A 16289-nucleotide genomic window follows, 5' to 3' on the forward strand; every position below is an offset into this window, starting at 1 on the left:
TGCTGTTTTGTGAAAGAAAAATTGTCAAATTGGCAAATTTATGTGATACAGCCGAATACTATGACTATTTCTATCTATAATGTGGACATTTTCTCATGTCAGAAATCCATCTTTTCCTGTATCATAGTTTTCTATGCCTGTATCAGATTCAAGAAGACAATCTAATATAGAACCTAGTGGCTGCCTTGGGGCGGGGGTGGGGTGGAGTGGTTAGGATCAATTTAGAAAGATTTTGTTCTTCATCTTCTCATCTACCAGAATAGCTCTTCAGCATGTATCTGTTTTACATATTAGTGTCTTGTATAAACTTTCTTTAGGAAAAACATTTCATATGCTTCTATGCCCCCTGAAAATTAAACCACCTATATGACTGTAAAAGAGTATGGTGCTGGGTAAGAATTAGGTTTCCTTCAAGTGGTCAGTGTCTCAAATTCAAAGAAGCCATAAGGTTTAGAGGTAACAAGCAAGTGCCTCTTTACACTGTTTTCTTAACCCCATGTCCTGGGTAAACCTCCACCAATCCAGAGTTCATAAAACAGCCTTGCATATAGGCAACTCAAAATTGCATAATTCTATCATCAGTATAGTTTGCTGACCACGTAGGGACTTCTGTACCAGGAGACTAGGCTTGGATTTCTTTATGTTGTGGCCCCTATATGGGACTGGTTTTGCCCTCAAATATCTCTTTATGGGAAAACATTGCATTCCTATTCAGGAATCATGGTGTCTCATCATTCAGCATTTTCTCAACCCGATTCAGAGGATACAGTCCATCTTCTCCAGGCCCTTTGATATTTTGGAAAACTGCTTAACTGTATCAAGATGAGAATCAATCCCAAAAATTCTATAAAGAGACTCCAGGTCTTAATATTCTATGATTTTCTACAGTATTATACAGTTATTCATGGAAAAGGCATTTGTGATAGTAAAAGATCAAACAGGATGGGGGAAAAATAAAGTGAAGACATGAGAGATTATTTTAAGATCTCAGATTATAAGAGGTAACTGAGGCTAAGAGAAGTTCTGTGACTCACCTAGTTAAAAGAAGACAGGGAAAAAGATGGCGTTGTAACCTAAGTCTTCCAATTACTGATTTAGAGTCTTTATACTACCCTCTATTGGTTAGGCTCTGGTATAATCAAGAGAGGGATATGCCAGGAGTGAATTTTGGTGGCATTGATGAACTGCAGAAGGAGGACTGTAACAGTAAGCATTTAGTAGCTGTATATTCTGGAAGTTAAATGGCTCTAATAGAGTTGAATAAAATATTTTTTTTCACCACTTTTTCCTCCTTCCCTTTGTCTTCTACTCCTTTCCCCTTCCTCTTTCCCTGAACATGGAACTCACAGGTCTCTCCAAGTTGGTGCCTAAGAAGATGATAATCACACAAATAAGTCAGTTCTACATGACTAGCCTTGGAGTTCTCTTCCTGATTAATATTATCCCTGGAACAACTGGCCAAGGGGAATCAAGGCGACAAGAACCTGGGGACTTTGTAAAGCACGATATTGGCGGGTAAGTACTCTTAACTCCTAGAACAAAAGAAGACTGTGATAAATTATTGCCTTTGACCAGAGCTTTTTTTTTTAATTGAAGAATAGTTGAGTTACAATATTGTGTTAATTTCAGGTGTAGAGCAAACTGATTCAGTTATATAAATATTCTTTTTTTCAGATTATTTTCCATTATTGGTTGTTACAAGATATTGAATATTGTTCCCTGTGATATACAGTAAATACTTGTTGCTTATCTGTTTTATATATAGTAGTGTGTATCTGTTAAGTCCATACTCCTAATTTATCCCTCCCCCTCCCTTTCCCCTTTGGTAACCATGAGTTTGTTTTCTATCTCTGTGAGTCTGTTTCTGTTGCATATGTAGATTCATTTGTTAAGGAGGGAAACTTGTAAGAAGTAAGGGAAGTGAGATAGGGAAGGAGCAAAAGTAAAACAAAGGTGTGATTTCACTTGAAGTGTAGCTCCCATTTGACCCCATGGGGAGATACGGAGCATGAATGGCTTTTGTAGCTTCATCTCAGTCAGTCATTGTCCTCCCAGGCATTTTACAGTGAGATGGTTCCCTTCAGCTGATGGTAATACCCTGAAGTAGCTGGGGGATGGTTTTACTGGCATAGTAAAAGAAATCTTGACGTAGTAGTAACAGTAAATTCTATATTTGGTTTCTTCATGCTTTTATGGCTATGCTTTCTACCCTTCACTTTACAGATTCAATCAATCCCTAAGATCTGTCATTTCTTCCTCCCACATTCCTTGGATTCATCTACTTTTTTCCAACTTTCCTGCTACCACCCTAGTTTAATCCGATGTTGTCTTCCACTTGGACTACTGCAAGAGTCTCTAATTGGTTTTACTTCCTAAAGTATGTAGCCAGTGTTTCTTTCACAATGCATGTTGCATTATATCTGTCCTATTTAGAGTTACTTAATGACTTTCTATTATCCCTAAAGTCCCAACTCCTTAATATGATTTTATAAGACCCAGTATGACCCAGCCTCCACCCATTTGTCACCCTTATTTTTAGTCCTCCTGTCACCAAACTTTATGTTCTTCAGCTATTTTGAACTTCTTTTGACTTTAAAAGTCAACCTCATTCAGAGAATATCATTACTAGAAATCACCCCCTTAGCCTCTACATATTTCAATATTATGGAGGATATTTTATTCTTTGGTAGTGTTTGTTGTTGTTTTACATTTGGCTATTGTCCCATATACTTGGAAGCATTAGGACTTGTTCCTAATTATTTTTGCAGAGTTGATTATCTTAATGTACTCTGAGTCTTTCCATCTTCTATCAGCATTTTCAACAATAATCTCTGGGGCTGAGGGCTACACAACTGGACTGATATGTCCTTAGAAACATGGCCCATGTGGCCCTTTTTGTTCTTTATCCCAGTATGGGAAAAAAAAAGACTAATTCTGTCTTATTAACTTCTCATGTATGTGATTTCATTGGGCATGATAGATGTTCTAAATAAGATGGAAATTCTAAATAAATGAATCTTAACTCTTCAAATGTTAAAGGCTTTTTAATTTTTTTTTTTTTTTTTTTGCGGTACGCAGGCCTCTCACTGTTGCGGCCTCTCCCGTTGCGGAGCACAGGCTCCGGACGCGCAGGCTCAGCGGCCATGGCTCACGGGCCCAGCCGCTCCGTGGCATGTGGGATCTTCCCGGACTGGGGCATGAACCCATGTCCCCTGCATTGGCAGGCGGACTCTCAACCACTGCGCCACCAGGGAAGCCCAGGCTTTTTAATTTTAACTCTGAGAATTAAAGTTCTCTAAAAATGTATTGCATGCTATCTAATAATCCTAAACAAGGATTTTGAACAGAATAGTCCCACTTCTTGGTGACTCTCTGATCATCATAAAGAGCATTCATTGTGTTTATCCTATATCTGCTATTTTTCTTTTTGTGTCTCCATCCTCAGTGTCAGTTGTCACCTCTCCTGTTTACATCAGTTTGTTTATGTCCTGTTGGTGCTTAGAAAATCAAATAATCAAGCCTTTCAATAATTATATTAAAGAGAAGGCCAAAACATCCTGCTTGAAAAAGCAGAGACTGTTGAGGAGTACTGGTTTATTGACCAGTACTTTGTTCTAACATATTCTAATCATGTTCTAAATGCAATGGTTCTCAATGTTTGGTATGTGTAAGCAAGGAAGCAGGCTCCACACGTGGAGAATTTGATTTAGTAGCTCTGGGGATAGTGCCTAAAATTTGCATTTTTATCAAGTGCCCCACATGATTCTGATGTAAGGAATCTTTGAACAATACTTTGGGGACACAGTCCTTGTTTTCAAAGAACTTACAGTATAGTTAGGAATATGGGATTCTGAAATTTTAGAATAGCAGACATGGGAAAATGCATAGAGAGCATCTAGTCTGATTCCTCATTTTGTGCATGAAGAAATTGAGTTCCAGAAAAGGAAATTTATTTTTCTAAGACTTTACAGAAAATTAATAGTAGAGCTAGGTCTAGAACACCAGTCTCTGATTCCAAGTCCCATATTTTTAAAGAAAAGCTACAGGGAACAATTTCAGCTTCATGTAATAAAGGAATTTCTTATACTCCTGCTTCCTCGTTTGACCATTAACAAATGAGAACTATATGTGTGAACAGTGTTAGGTTGGAGCATTATGAAAATGTCATTTCTCTGGGTCAAAATGGTTGAATATAAGCAATTTCATGATGGGTCAACCTCAGTAGCAAGTAAATGCCAAATGGATATTCTGTCCAGGTCTGACTGAGATTTGTTGAAACTTGAGATGTGTATCAGACAGGATCCCAAAGAATACAGATGGGACATTTCAAATAAGACTATTTGAGGAGGGTACATTTGCAAAGGACCTAACAGTAAAGGTATGGTCTGGGTGTAGATACACCCCCAACAGATACAGCAAGAACCTAAGGCCAGCAGTAGGTATGTCATGTAAAACAAGTTTACTTAAGAGGTGAAGAGATCTTTAGTGGAGGAGATTTCACAGGGAGAGAGCCAAGAGATTACATACCCAGACTTTCCCTTCTTTTTCCCTCTGTCTTCTGAAGCCAGAGGCTGTGGCAGCCCTGCTGATATAGTTCATATAGTTTACCGTTATAAGAAAGAGAACAGGGTGAAGAGTGTATAATATATCTGGAAGGGGAAATGAAAGACACTGGGCACAAGGCTGTACATTTACATGACACCATATCACCACTTTTTCTGCAACAAGATTACATAGTGCTGGCAGTGGTGAGAGCAGATACTGTGAATTTAAGAGGAAATGGTTGAACTGTTGATTCATTGTCTCTTTGTCACATTCATAGTCTGACTTGGTGCCATGTTCCATAGGTCCTTGTAAGTGTCTGCTTTCATTGTGAAATATATTTTCTCAGAATAAACTGGCACCTGTGGCCACACATGTAAATACTAAGTTACTAGAGAAACATAAAGGACTTGGTTTTTATTTTACTTTAACTCAGTGAATAATGTGGACAGGCATGGCACATGTTGAGTGGGAATGTCTCAAGCTAATTTTGACTTGAATTATAAGTATGCAAAGTCTAATCTCTTCTATGTGTATATAATCTCTATTATGGAATCAATACATTAATACTTTTACCATTCAATCACCAAATCTTAAAATTTAAGAATCAGATGTGGGACCTGAGAAGCCCTAAGTCCTAAGCTCCTACCCTGATCAAGAATCCCTCTTGCATTATGCTTTATGATTGACCTACCAGTTTGAATCCCTCCAGTAGTAAACTGCATTATTACCATGGGCATATAGCTCTAGGGATTGGAAAGTGCTTCCTATATTGAGCAGAAGTCCACCTTCCTCTAATGCCTACCAGTTTTAGGCCCCTGTGGCACTTGCTTCCTTTTCCACATAACAGGTCTCAGAGCTACTCCATGCTTTCTTGTCTACAGGATAACTCTTATTACTTTCAACTATTCTCCTGACATGATATGATTTTCCAGACATTGCTTAAAACTGAACACTCTCCTTTGTTCTCTAATTAGATTTTTTTGAAACTTAGTTCAATACTTTATTCTTATTTATAGTTTTCATATCCTATCCTGTTACTTTAAAACTTATGTTTAAATAACTCTTACTATGTACCAAGCACTATTCTAAGTGCTTTACATAGGTTAATCCATATAATCCTTATAACAGACCTTCTACCTAGGTGCTGCTATTATTCCTGTTTCACAGATAAAATATGGAGACACGGAGAGGTCAAGTAACTTGCCAAAGCTCACACAGTTAAAAAGTGGCAGAGCCAGGACTGAAACCCAGACAGTCTGGCTCCAGAGTACATGCTATTAATTGCTACAATGTATTGGTTTTCATGTGTTTGGTCAATTTTAAGTATGAATTAGGCACATGTCCATTTATTTTGTGTACGTGAACATCTACTTATGTATAGTAATACCTCAATCTCTGAATACTTAATATCTCAGCCACATGACTGCCTAGCCTGTGCTAAAATGGGGCAAGTGTAATTTTCTTATAGGACCTAGAGGAATAAGAAATATCATTTTCCATTTTGAAGTAGAAGTGTAGAATTTGTAACACAGGGCAGAGCTGGACATTTGAAGGCAGGATCAAGAATATTTGGTAGATGACACTGTGACTTCCTATTGTATCATGTCAGGAGGCAAGGTCGTCTCAGTATTACTGATGCTAAATGTGATCTCTTGGTTAAGGTGATGACTGTCAGGACTCTCCATTGTAAGGATACTAGTCACTAGGATTGATTGAGAGACTTGAGGCCATGACCAGCTCATTGCTTTGGTCATGGCCATGGTTGTGGGGTAGAGAGTAAATAATAGTGGGGAAGAGAATATGCCTAGTACTGTAGTTTCCCTTCTTTTGTGTCATAATTCTTTTCTCCACATAGGCAGTGTTATAAATGGTTCTCAGGCTGGCCTATGAAAGTCCACTTAATGAGAAATGTTGCTGAAATAGTGCTCATGCATTGGCAATTACAATCATTCAGATAAATTATGAGAAATAAAGACTTGTGTAGCCTTGCCTGGAAAAGTAGCTACCCTTTATGGCATTGTTTCAAAGGAAGAATGTGCCTTTAATTCTTTGCAAACTTTGGAATACAACCCATTTTAAGTTAGGGTACACCTGCTGATGTTCACATATGAAATCATATCTCTAAGGTTAGTACCTTGTCATTTAATCATTCACAAGATACAGTAGTCAGATCTTCTCGTGTGTTTCTGTGAAGCAGTGGCTTTTAGTTACTAAGAAGGTATGAAGGACTTGGTTTTTATTTTACTTTAATTCTGCAAATAGTGTGAACAGGTGGACCACATAGCGAATGGGTGTGTCTTAAGCTAATACTTCTTTAGTTTCATAACCAGTCTATAGAAGCCATTTAAGAAAAAGACAGTTGTCTTTTTGAGATATATTGGACATATTCTAGTCAAAAATCAGTTTATTCTTTTTTCTTTAAGTGGCTTCTGTAAAAACATTAGAATGTATGTTATTGAATTCCAGGTGTTTCTCATTCCCTTCCCAGTATATAACTGGTATCCCTAGTGCTGAATTTTTAGCTAGACCTTTCCACTTATTGGAATGACTGGACTCGGAAAATGAAAACATGGGGAGTATTGGGAAATGGTGAATAATCTAATATGGCTATGATTTCTGGTCAGAAAGAGAAGTAGTGGAATGTACACCTGTAAAAGTATATTGGGAATAGATTGCAGATTCACAGAAAGCCATGAATATCAGTCCAAGGAGTTGGATTTTATTTGGTAACCACGAAGACTTATGAAAGGTCTGTGAACATTGCAGATACATGATCTGAAAAGGAATTTTTAAAAATACTTTTTAAAATTGAGATATAATTGACATATAACATTGTGTAAGTTTAAGGTGAAAAATGTTTTGGTTTGATACATTTATATATTGCAATACGATTATAGTAGAGTTAGCTAATGCCTTTATGATGTCACATATTTATCATTTCTTTTGTGTTGAGAACAGTTAAGATTTAGTCTCTTAGTAACCTTGAAGTTTATAATATAGTATTGTTTACTATAATCACTATGTTGTATATTAGAGCTCCAGAACTTGTTTATCTACTACTTGTAAGTTTGTACCTTTAAACAACAGCTCCCCATTTCCTCACCAACCCTAACCTCTGGTAACTACCATTCTACTATCATTTGCACAAGTTCAGTTGTTTTAGATTCCACATATAAGTGATATCATACAGTATTTGTCCTTCTCTAACTTATCTCAATTAGCACAGTGCCTTCAAGGTCCATCCATGTTGTCACAAATGGCAGGATTGACTTCTTTCTCATACACATGCCATATTCTCTTGTATATGTGTGTGTGTTTGTGTATGTGTATATCTCACATTTTCTTTTCCATTGGTGGATACTTAGGTTGTTTCCGTACCTTTGCTATTGTGAATAATGCTGCAGTGAACATGGGGATGGAGATATCCCTGTGCAACACTGATTTTAATTCCTCCAGATATATACCGAGAAGTGGAATTTCTGGATAATATAGTAGTACAATATTTACTTTTTGAGTAATAACCATACTGTTTTCCATAATAGCTATACCAATTTACATTCCCACAAAGAGTGCACAAGGGTTCCTATTTCTCCACATCCTTGCCAACATTTGTTATCTCTTGTCTTTTGGATAAAAAGCCATCATAGCAGGCAAGTTGATGTCTCATTGTGGTTTTGATTTGCATTTCCCTGATGATTAGTGATGTTGAACACATTTTCACACACCTGATGGCCATTTGTATGTCTTCTTTGGGAAAATGCCTACACAGGTCCTTTGCCCATTTTTTAATTGGATTATTTTCCCTTTTGCTATTGAGTTGTATGAGTTCTTTATATATTATGAATATCAATTCCTAATCAGATATATGGTTTGGGAGTATTTCCTCCCATTCTGTAGGTTTTCTTTTCCATTTATTGCTTGTTTCTTTAGCTGTTCAGAAGCTTTTTAGTTTAATGTAGCCCAGCTTGTTTATTTTAATTTTTGTTGCCTGTGCTATTGGTGACTTATCCAAGAAATTATTGCCAAGACCAATGTCAAGGCTCTTTTCCCCTATGTTTTCTTCAAGGAGATTTACAGTTTCAGGTATTACATTTAAATCTTTGGTCCATTTCAAGTTAATTTTATGTGAGTGGTGTAAGGTAGGGGTTCAGTTTTATTCTTTTTCAAGTGGATATCCAGTTTTCCCAATATCTTTTATTGAAGAGACTGTCCTTTCCCCAATGTGTGTTCTTGGCTCCATCATCAAAAATTAGTCGAGAATATTTGTGAGGTTTTATGTCTGGGGTCTTTATTTTGTTCCACTGATCTATGTGCCTATTTTTATGCCAGTAACATACTGTTTTGATTACTATAGCTTTGTAATATAGCTTGAAATCAGGTATTGTTATACCTCCAGCTTTGCCCTTCTTTCTCAAGATTGCTTTGGCTATTCAGGGTCTTTTGTGGTCTGAAACAAATTGTAGAATAATTTTTCCTATTTCTGTGAATAGGAATGTCTTTGGAATTTTGACTGGGATTACATTGAATCTGTAGATCACTATGGGTAGTATGGACATATTTACAGTATTAATCTTCAAATCCAGGAACCTGAGATATCTTTTTATTTATTTGTGTCTTCTTTAATCTCTTTCAATCAATGTCTTATAATTTACAGTGTACAGGTGTTTCACCTCCTTGGTTAAATTTATTCCTCAATATTTCATCATTTTCAATGCTATTGTAAATGGGATTGCTTTCTTAACTTCTCTTTCAGATAATTCATTGTTAGTGTATAGAAATGCAACTGATTTCTGTGTCTTGATTTTGTATCCTAAAACTTTACTGAATTCATTTATTTGTTCTAACGGTTTTTTAGTGGAGTCTTCAAGGTTTTCTACATGTAAGATTATATCATCTGCAAACAGAAATGATTTTACTTCTCCTTTCTGATGTGGGTGTTTTTATTTCTTTTTCTTGCCTAATTGTTCTGGCTAGAACTTTTATTATTATGTTGAATACAAATGGTAAGAATGGGCATCTCTGTATTGATCTTACAGGAAAGAGTTTTAACTTATTACCACTGAGTATGATGTTATTTGTGGACTTGTCATAGATGACCTTTATTATGCTAAGGAATATTCCTTCTATACCCAATTTGATGAACATTTTCATCATGAAATGATGTTGTATTTGTCAAATACTTTTTCTGCCTCTGTTGAGATGATTATATCATATTTATCTTTCATTCTATTAATGTGGTGTATTACATTTGTTGTTTTTCATGTGTTAAACCATCCTTGCATCCCAGGGATAAATCTCACTTGATCAAGGTGAATGATTTTTTTTTTTACATCTTTATTGGAGTATAATTGCTTTACAATGGTGTGTTAGTTTCTGCTTCATAACAAAGTGAATCAGTTATACATATACATATGTTCCCGTATCTCTTCCCTCTTGCGTCTCCCTCCCTCCCACCCTCCCTATCCCACCCCTCCAGGTGGTCACAAAGCACCGAGCTGATCTCCCTGTGCTGTGCTCATTGCAGCTCTATTTACAATAGCCCGGAGAAGGAAACAACCTAAGTGTCCATCATCAGATGAATGGATAAAGAAGATGTGGCACATATATACAATGGAATATTACTCAGCCATAAAAAGAAACGAAATTGAGCTATTTGTAATGAGGTGGTGAATGATATTTTTAATGTGCTTTTGAAAACAGTTTGCTAATATTTTGTTGAGAATTTTTACATCTTTATCAGGGATATTTGTCTGTAATTTTATTTTCTTGTGGTGTCTTATTTGGCTTTGATATCAGGGTAATGCTGGCTGCATAAAATAAATTTGGGAGTGTTCCCTCCTCTTCAGATGTTTGCAACAGTTTGAGAAGGATTGGTGTTAATTCCTCTTTAAATGTTTGGTAGAATTCACTGGTGAAACCATCTGATCCTTTGCTTTTCTGTGTTTGGGAGTTTTCTGATTACTGATTCAATCTCCTTAATTGTTAAGGGTTTCTTTAGATTTTCTGTTTATTCATGATTCATTTTTTGGTGGGTCATATGTTTCTAGGAATTTATCCATTTCTTCTCAGTTATCCAGTTTGTTGACATATAATTGTAGTCTCTCATAATTTTTTATATTTCTGTGCTATCAGTTGTAATGTCTCCTCTTTCATTTCTAGTTTTATTTATTTGTGTCTTCTTTCTTGTTTTCTTAGTTAATCTGGCTAAAGCCTTGCCAATTTTGTTTATCTTTTCAAAGAGCCAGCACTTAGTTTCATTGATCTTTTCTATTGTTTTCCTGGTCTCTATTTCATTTATTTCTGCTCTGATCTTTTTTTTTTAAGTCTATTTTGTCTGATATGAGAATTGCTACTTCAGCTTTCTTTTGGTTTCCATTTGCATGAAATATCTTTTTCCATCCCGTTACTTTCAGTCTGTAGGTGTCTCTAGGTCTGAAGTGGGTCTCTTGAAGACAGCAAATATATGGGTCTTGTTTTTGTATCCATTAAGCTAATCTGTGTGTTTTGGTGGGAGCATTTAGTCCATTTACATTTAAGGTAATTATCGATATGTATGTTCCTATTCTCATTTTCTTAATTGTTTTGGGTTCGTTATTGTAGGTCTTTTCCTTCTCTTGTGTTTCTTGCCTAGAGAAGTTCCTTTAGCATTTGTTGTAGAGCTGGTTTGGTGGTGCTGAACTCTCTCAGCTTTTGCTAGTCTGTAAAGGTTTTAATTTCTCCATCAAATCTGAATGAGATCCTTGCTGGGTAGAGTAATCTTGGTTGCAGGTTTTTCTCCTTCAACACTTTCAATATGTCCTGCCACTCCCTTCTGGCTTGCAGAGTTTCTGCTGAAAGATCAGCTGTTAACCTTATGGGGATTCCCTTGTGTGTTATTTGTTGTTTTTCCCTTGCTGCTTTTAATATTTCTTCTTTGTATTTAATTTTTGATAGTTTGATTAATATGTGTCTTGGCGTGTTTCTCCTTGGATTTATCCTGTATGGGACTCTCTGTGCTTCCTGGACTTGATTAACTATTTCCTTTCCCATATTAGGGAAGTTTTCAACTATAATCTCTTCAAATATTTTCTCAGTTCCTTTCTTTTTCTCTTCTTCTGGAACCCCTATAATTCGAATGTTGGTGCGTTTAATGTTGTCCCAGAGGTCTCTGAGACTGTCCTCAGTTCTTTTCATTCTTTTTTCTTTATTCTGCTCTGCAGTAGTTATTTCCTGTATTTTATCTTCCAGGTCACTTATCCGTTCTTCTGCCTCAGTAATTCTGCTATTGATCTCATCTAGAGTATTTTTCATTTCATTTATTGTGTTGTTGATCATTGTTTGTTTCATCTTTAGTTCTTCTAGGTCATTGTTAAATGTTTCTTGCATTTTGTCTATTCTATTTCCAAGATTTTGGATCATCTTTACTATCATTATTCTGAATTCTTTTTCAGGTAGACGGCCTATTTCCTCTTCATTTGTTAGGTCTGGTGGATTTTTATCTTGCTCCTTCATCTGTTGTGTGTTTTTCTGTCTTCTCATTTTGCTTATCTTACTGTGTTTGGGGTCTCCTTTTTGCAGGCTGCAGGTTCGTAGTTCCCATTGTTTTTGGTGTCTGTCCCCAGTGGCTAAGGTTGGTTCAGTGGGTTGTGTAGGCTTCCTGGTGGAGGGGACTAGTGCCTGTGTTCTGGTGGGTGAGGCTGGATCTTGTCTTTCTGGTGGGCAGGTCCATGTTTGGTGGTGTGTTTTGGGGTGTCTGTGGCCTTATTATGATTTTAGGCAGCCTCTCTGCTAATGGGTGGGGTTGTGTTCCTGTCTTGCTAGTTTTTTGGCATAGGATGTCCAGCACTGTAGCTTGCTGGTCATTGAGTGAAGCTGGGTGCTGGTGTTGAGATGGAGATCTCTGGGGGATTTTCACCATTTGATATTATTTGGAGCTGGGAGAGCTCTTGTGGCCCAGTGTCCTGAAGTTGGCTCTCCCACCTCAGAGGCACAGCACTGACTCCTGGCTGTAGCACCAAGAGCCTTTCATCCACATGGCTTAGAATAAAAGGGAGAAAAAGTAGAAAGAAAGAATTAGTAGAAGTAGAATGAAAGAAAGAAAGAAAGAAAGAAAGAAAGGAAAGAAAGAAAGGAGGGAGGAAGGAAGGAGGGAAGGAAGGAAAAAAGAAAGAAAGAAGATAAAGTAAAATAAAATAAGATAAAATATAAAGTTATTAAAATAAAAAAATAATTATTAAGAAAAAAAAGAAATAAAAAAATTAAAAAAAAAACGGACAGATAGAACCCTAGGACAAATGGTGGAAGCAAAGCTATACAGGCAAAATCTCACATAGAAGCATACACATACACACTCACAAAAAGAGGAAAAGGGGAAAAAAATCATAAATCTTGCTCTCAAAGTCCACCTCCTCAATTTGGGATGATTCGTTGTCTAAAGGAGGGAAGGAAGGAAGGGAGGGAGGGAGGGAGGGAGGGAGGGAGGGGGGAGGAAGGAAAGAAAGAAGATAAAGTAAAATAAAATAAAGTTATTAAAATAAAAAATAATTATGAAGAAAAAAAATTTAAAACAACAACAACAACAAAGAAAAAATGGACAGATAGAACCCTAGGACAAATGGTGGAAGCAAAGCTCTACAGACAAAATCTCACCCAGTAGCATACACATACACACTCACAAAAAGAGGAAAAGGGGAAAAAATCATAAATCTTGCTCTCAAAGTCCACCTCCTCAATTTGGGATGATTCGTTGTCTATTCATGTATTCCACATATGCAGAGTACATCAAGTTGATTGTGGAGCTTTAATCCACTGTTTCTGAGGCTGCTGGGAGACACTTCCCTTTCTCTTCTTTGTTCTCACAGCTCCCAGGGGCTCAGCTTTGGATCTGGCCCCGCCTCTGCGTGTAGGTCGCCGGAGGGCGACTGTTCTTCGCTCAGACAGGACAGGGTTAAAGGAGCCGCTGATTCGGGGGTTCTGGCTCACTCAGGCCAGGGGGAGGGCGGGGCACAAAGTGCGGGATGAGCCTGTGGTGGCGGAGGCCAGCATGACATTGCACCAGCCTGAGGTGCACCGTGCGTTCTCCCGGGGAAGTTGTCCCTGTATCCCGGGACCCTGGCAGTGGCAGGCTGCACAGGCTCCCGGCAGGCGGGTGTGGACAGTGACCTGTGCTCGCACACAGGCTTTTTGGTGGCAGCAGCAGCAGCCTTAGTGTCTCCTGCCCGTCTCTGGGGTTCGCGCTTTTAGCTGCGGCTCGAGCCTGTCTCTGGAGCTCCTTTAAGCAGCGCTCTGAATCCCCTCTCCTCGTGCACCAGGAAACAAAGAGGGAAGGAAAAGTCTCTTGCCTCTTCGGCAGGTCCAGACTTTTCCCCGGACTCCCTCCCAGCTAGCCATGGTGCACTAACCCCCTGCAGGCTGTGTTCAAGCCGCCAACCCCAGTCCTCTCCCAGCGCTCTGACTGAAGCCCGAGCCTCAGCTCCCAGCCCCGCCCACCCCGGCGGGTGAGCAGACAAGCCTCTTGGGCTGGTGAGTGCTGGTCGGCCCTGATTCTCTGTGTGGGAATCTCTCCCCGCTTTGCCCCCCACACCCCTGTTGCTGTGCTCTCCTCCGTGGCTTCACAGCTTCCCCCTCCGCCACCCACCGTCTCCGCCCGCGAAGGGGCTTCCTAGTGTGTGGAAACCTTTCCTGCTTCACAGCTCCCTCCCACTGGTGCAGGTCCCGTGTCCCTATCCTTTTGTCTCTGTTTATTCTTTTTTCTTTTGCCCTACCCAGGTACGTGGGGGGGTTTCTTGCCTTTTGGGAGGTCTGAGGTCTTCTGCCAGTGTTCAGTAGGTGTTCTGTAGAAGTTGTTCCACGTGTAGATGTATTTCTGTTGTATCTGTGGGGAGGAAGGTGATCTCCGTGTCTTACTCTTCCGCCATCTTCCCGGAAGCTCTGTGCTCTGATCTTTGATAATTCCTTTCTTCTGTGAACTTTCGGCTTAGTTTGTTCTTCTATTTCTAGCTTATTTGAGATCTTTCTTGTTTCTTAATGTAGGCATTTATTGCTATACACGTCCCTCTGGGAACTGCTTTTGCAGCATCCCACATGTTTTGATATGTTGTCCTTCCATTTTCATTTGTTTCAAAATATTTCTTGATTTCCGTGTTGATTTCTTCTTTAACCCATTTGTTGTTCAGGAGCATGTTGTTCAATTCCACATATTTTCAGTTTTCCAGCATTCCTCCTGTTATTGATTTCTAGTTTCATATTTCTGTGGTTGGAAAACATAGTTTTTATGATTTCAATCTTCTTAAATTTGCTAAGACATGTTTTATGATATATTACATGAACCATCCTGGAGAATGTTCTGTGTGTGCTAGAGAAAATGTGTATTCTGCTGCTGTTGGATGGAATGTTCTGTAAATGTCTGTTTGGTTTATTTGGTCCAAGGTATCATTCAGATCCATTATTTCCTTATTCATTTTCTATTTGAATGATGGATCAATTATTGAAAGTGTGGTATTGAAGTCCCCTACTGTTATTTCATTGCTGTCTATTTTTCCCTTCAGATCCATTGATAACTGTTTAATATATTTACGTGCTACAATATTGAGTGTGCATGAGTTTACAGTTGTTATATCCTTGTGATGAATTGACCCTTTTATCATTATATAATGACCTTCTTGTATCCTGTTACAGTTTTTTACTTAAAGTATCTTTTGTCTGATATAAATATGGCTACCCCTGCTCTCTTTTCATTTCCATTTGCTTGAAATACCTTCATCCCTTCACTTTCAGCCTGTGAGTGTGCTTAAGGCTTAAGTGAGCCTCTTATAGGCAGCATATAGATGGGCCTTGGTATTTGTTGTTGTTGTTGTTTTTATCCATTTAGCTTCTTTGTGTCTTTTAATTGAAGAATTTAAAACATTTATATTTAAAGACATGATTGGATAAAGACTTACTATCACTAAATTTTAATAATGATTTCTGATTGTTTTGAAGTTCCTTAGTTTCCTTCCTCCTCTCTTGCTGTCTTTCTTTGTTAGTTGATGATTGTTTTAGTGGGTTGCTTTGATTCTTTTCTCTACATTGTTTGTGTATCTAATTTTTGCTCTGTGGTTACCATGAGGCTTTCATAATGTATCTTATAATCTTCTATTTTAAGCTGATAACAACTTCAATTGCATAAGAAAGTTTTACACATTTACTTGCCCCCACAGTTTATATTGATGCCTCACTTTTCATCTTTTTATGTTATGTATCTATCAACATAATATTATAGCTGTAACTATTTTTTTTTCCTATTAGACAAAATGTATTTTATTTTTTTATGCTTCTTCTTCAAGATTAACTTCTTTTTTATTAAAATTTTTTTTATTGAAATATGGTTGATTTATAATGTGTTAGTTTCAGGTATACAGCTCAGTAACTCCTATATGTATAACTGAGTTTTTTATATATATATATTCTTTTTTATAATATCTTCCATTATAGGTCATTACAAGATATTGAATATAGTTCCCTATGCTATACAGTAGGTCCTTGTTGGTTATCTATTTTATATAGAGTAGTAGGTATATTTTAATCCCAAACTCCTAATTTATCCCTCCCCCCTTCCCCTTTGGTAACCATAAGTTTGTTTTCTATGTCTGTGAGTCTGCTTCTGTTTTGTAAATAAGTTCATTTGTATCATTTTTTTAGATTCCACATATAAGTGATATCATATTATATTTGTCTTTCTCTGTCTGACTTACTTCACTTAGTATAATCTCTTGGTCCAACCATAT

General features: G+C 37.6%; 1 protein-coding gene across 1 annotated transcript in view; it reads left to right on the plus strand.

Annotated features, from left to right (window-relative positions):
• The first annotated feature begins 1357 nt into the window (after positions 1-1357).
• The window catches only part of GABRA3 (gamma-aminobutyric acid type A receptor subunit alpha3), a 153559-nt gene continuing 138627 nt past the window's right edge, over positions 1358-16289 (plus strand). The window contains exon 1 of the mRNA XM_060137405.1: positions 1358-1515. Coding sequence (XP_059993388.1) covers positions 1376-1515 — 140 coding nt within the window. The 5' untranslated portion in view covers positions 1358-1375. The remainder of the gene's footprint in view (positions 1516-16289) is intronic.

This window comes from Lagenorhynchus albirostris, chromosome X (genome assembly GCF_949774975.1).
Source record: "Lagenorhynchus albirostris chromosome X, mLagAlb1.1, whole genome shotgun sequence".
Lineage (NCBI taxonomy): Eukaryota > Metazoa > Chordata > Mammalia > Artiodactyla > Delphinidae > Lagenorhynchus > Lagenorhynchus albirostris.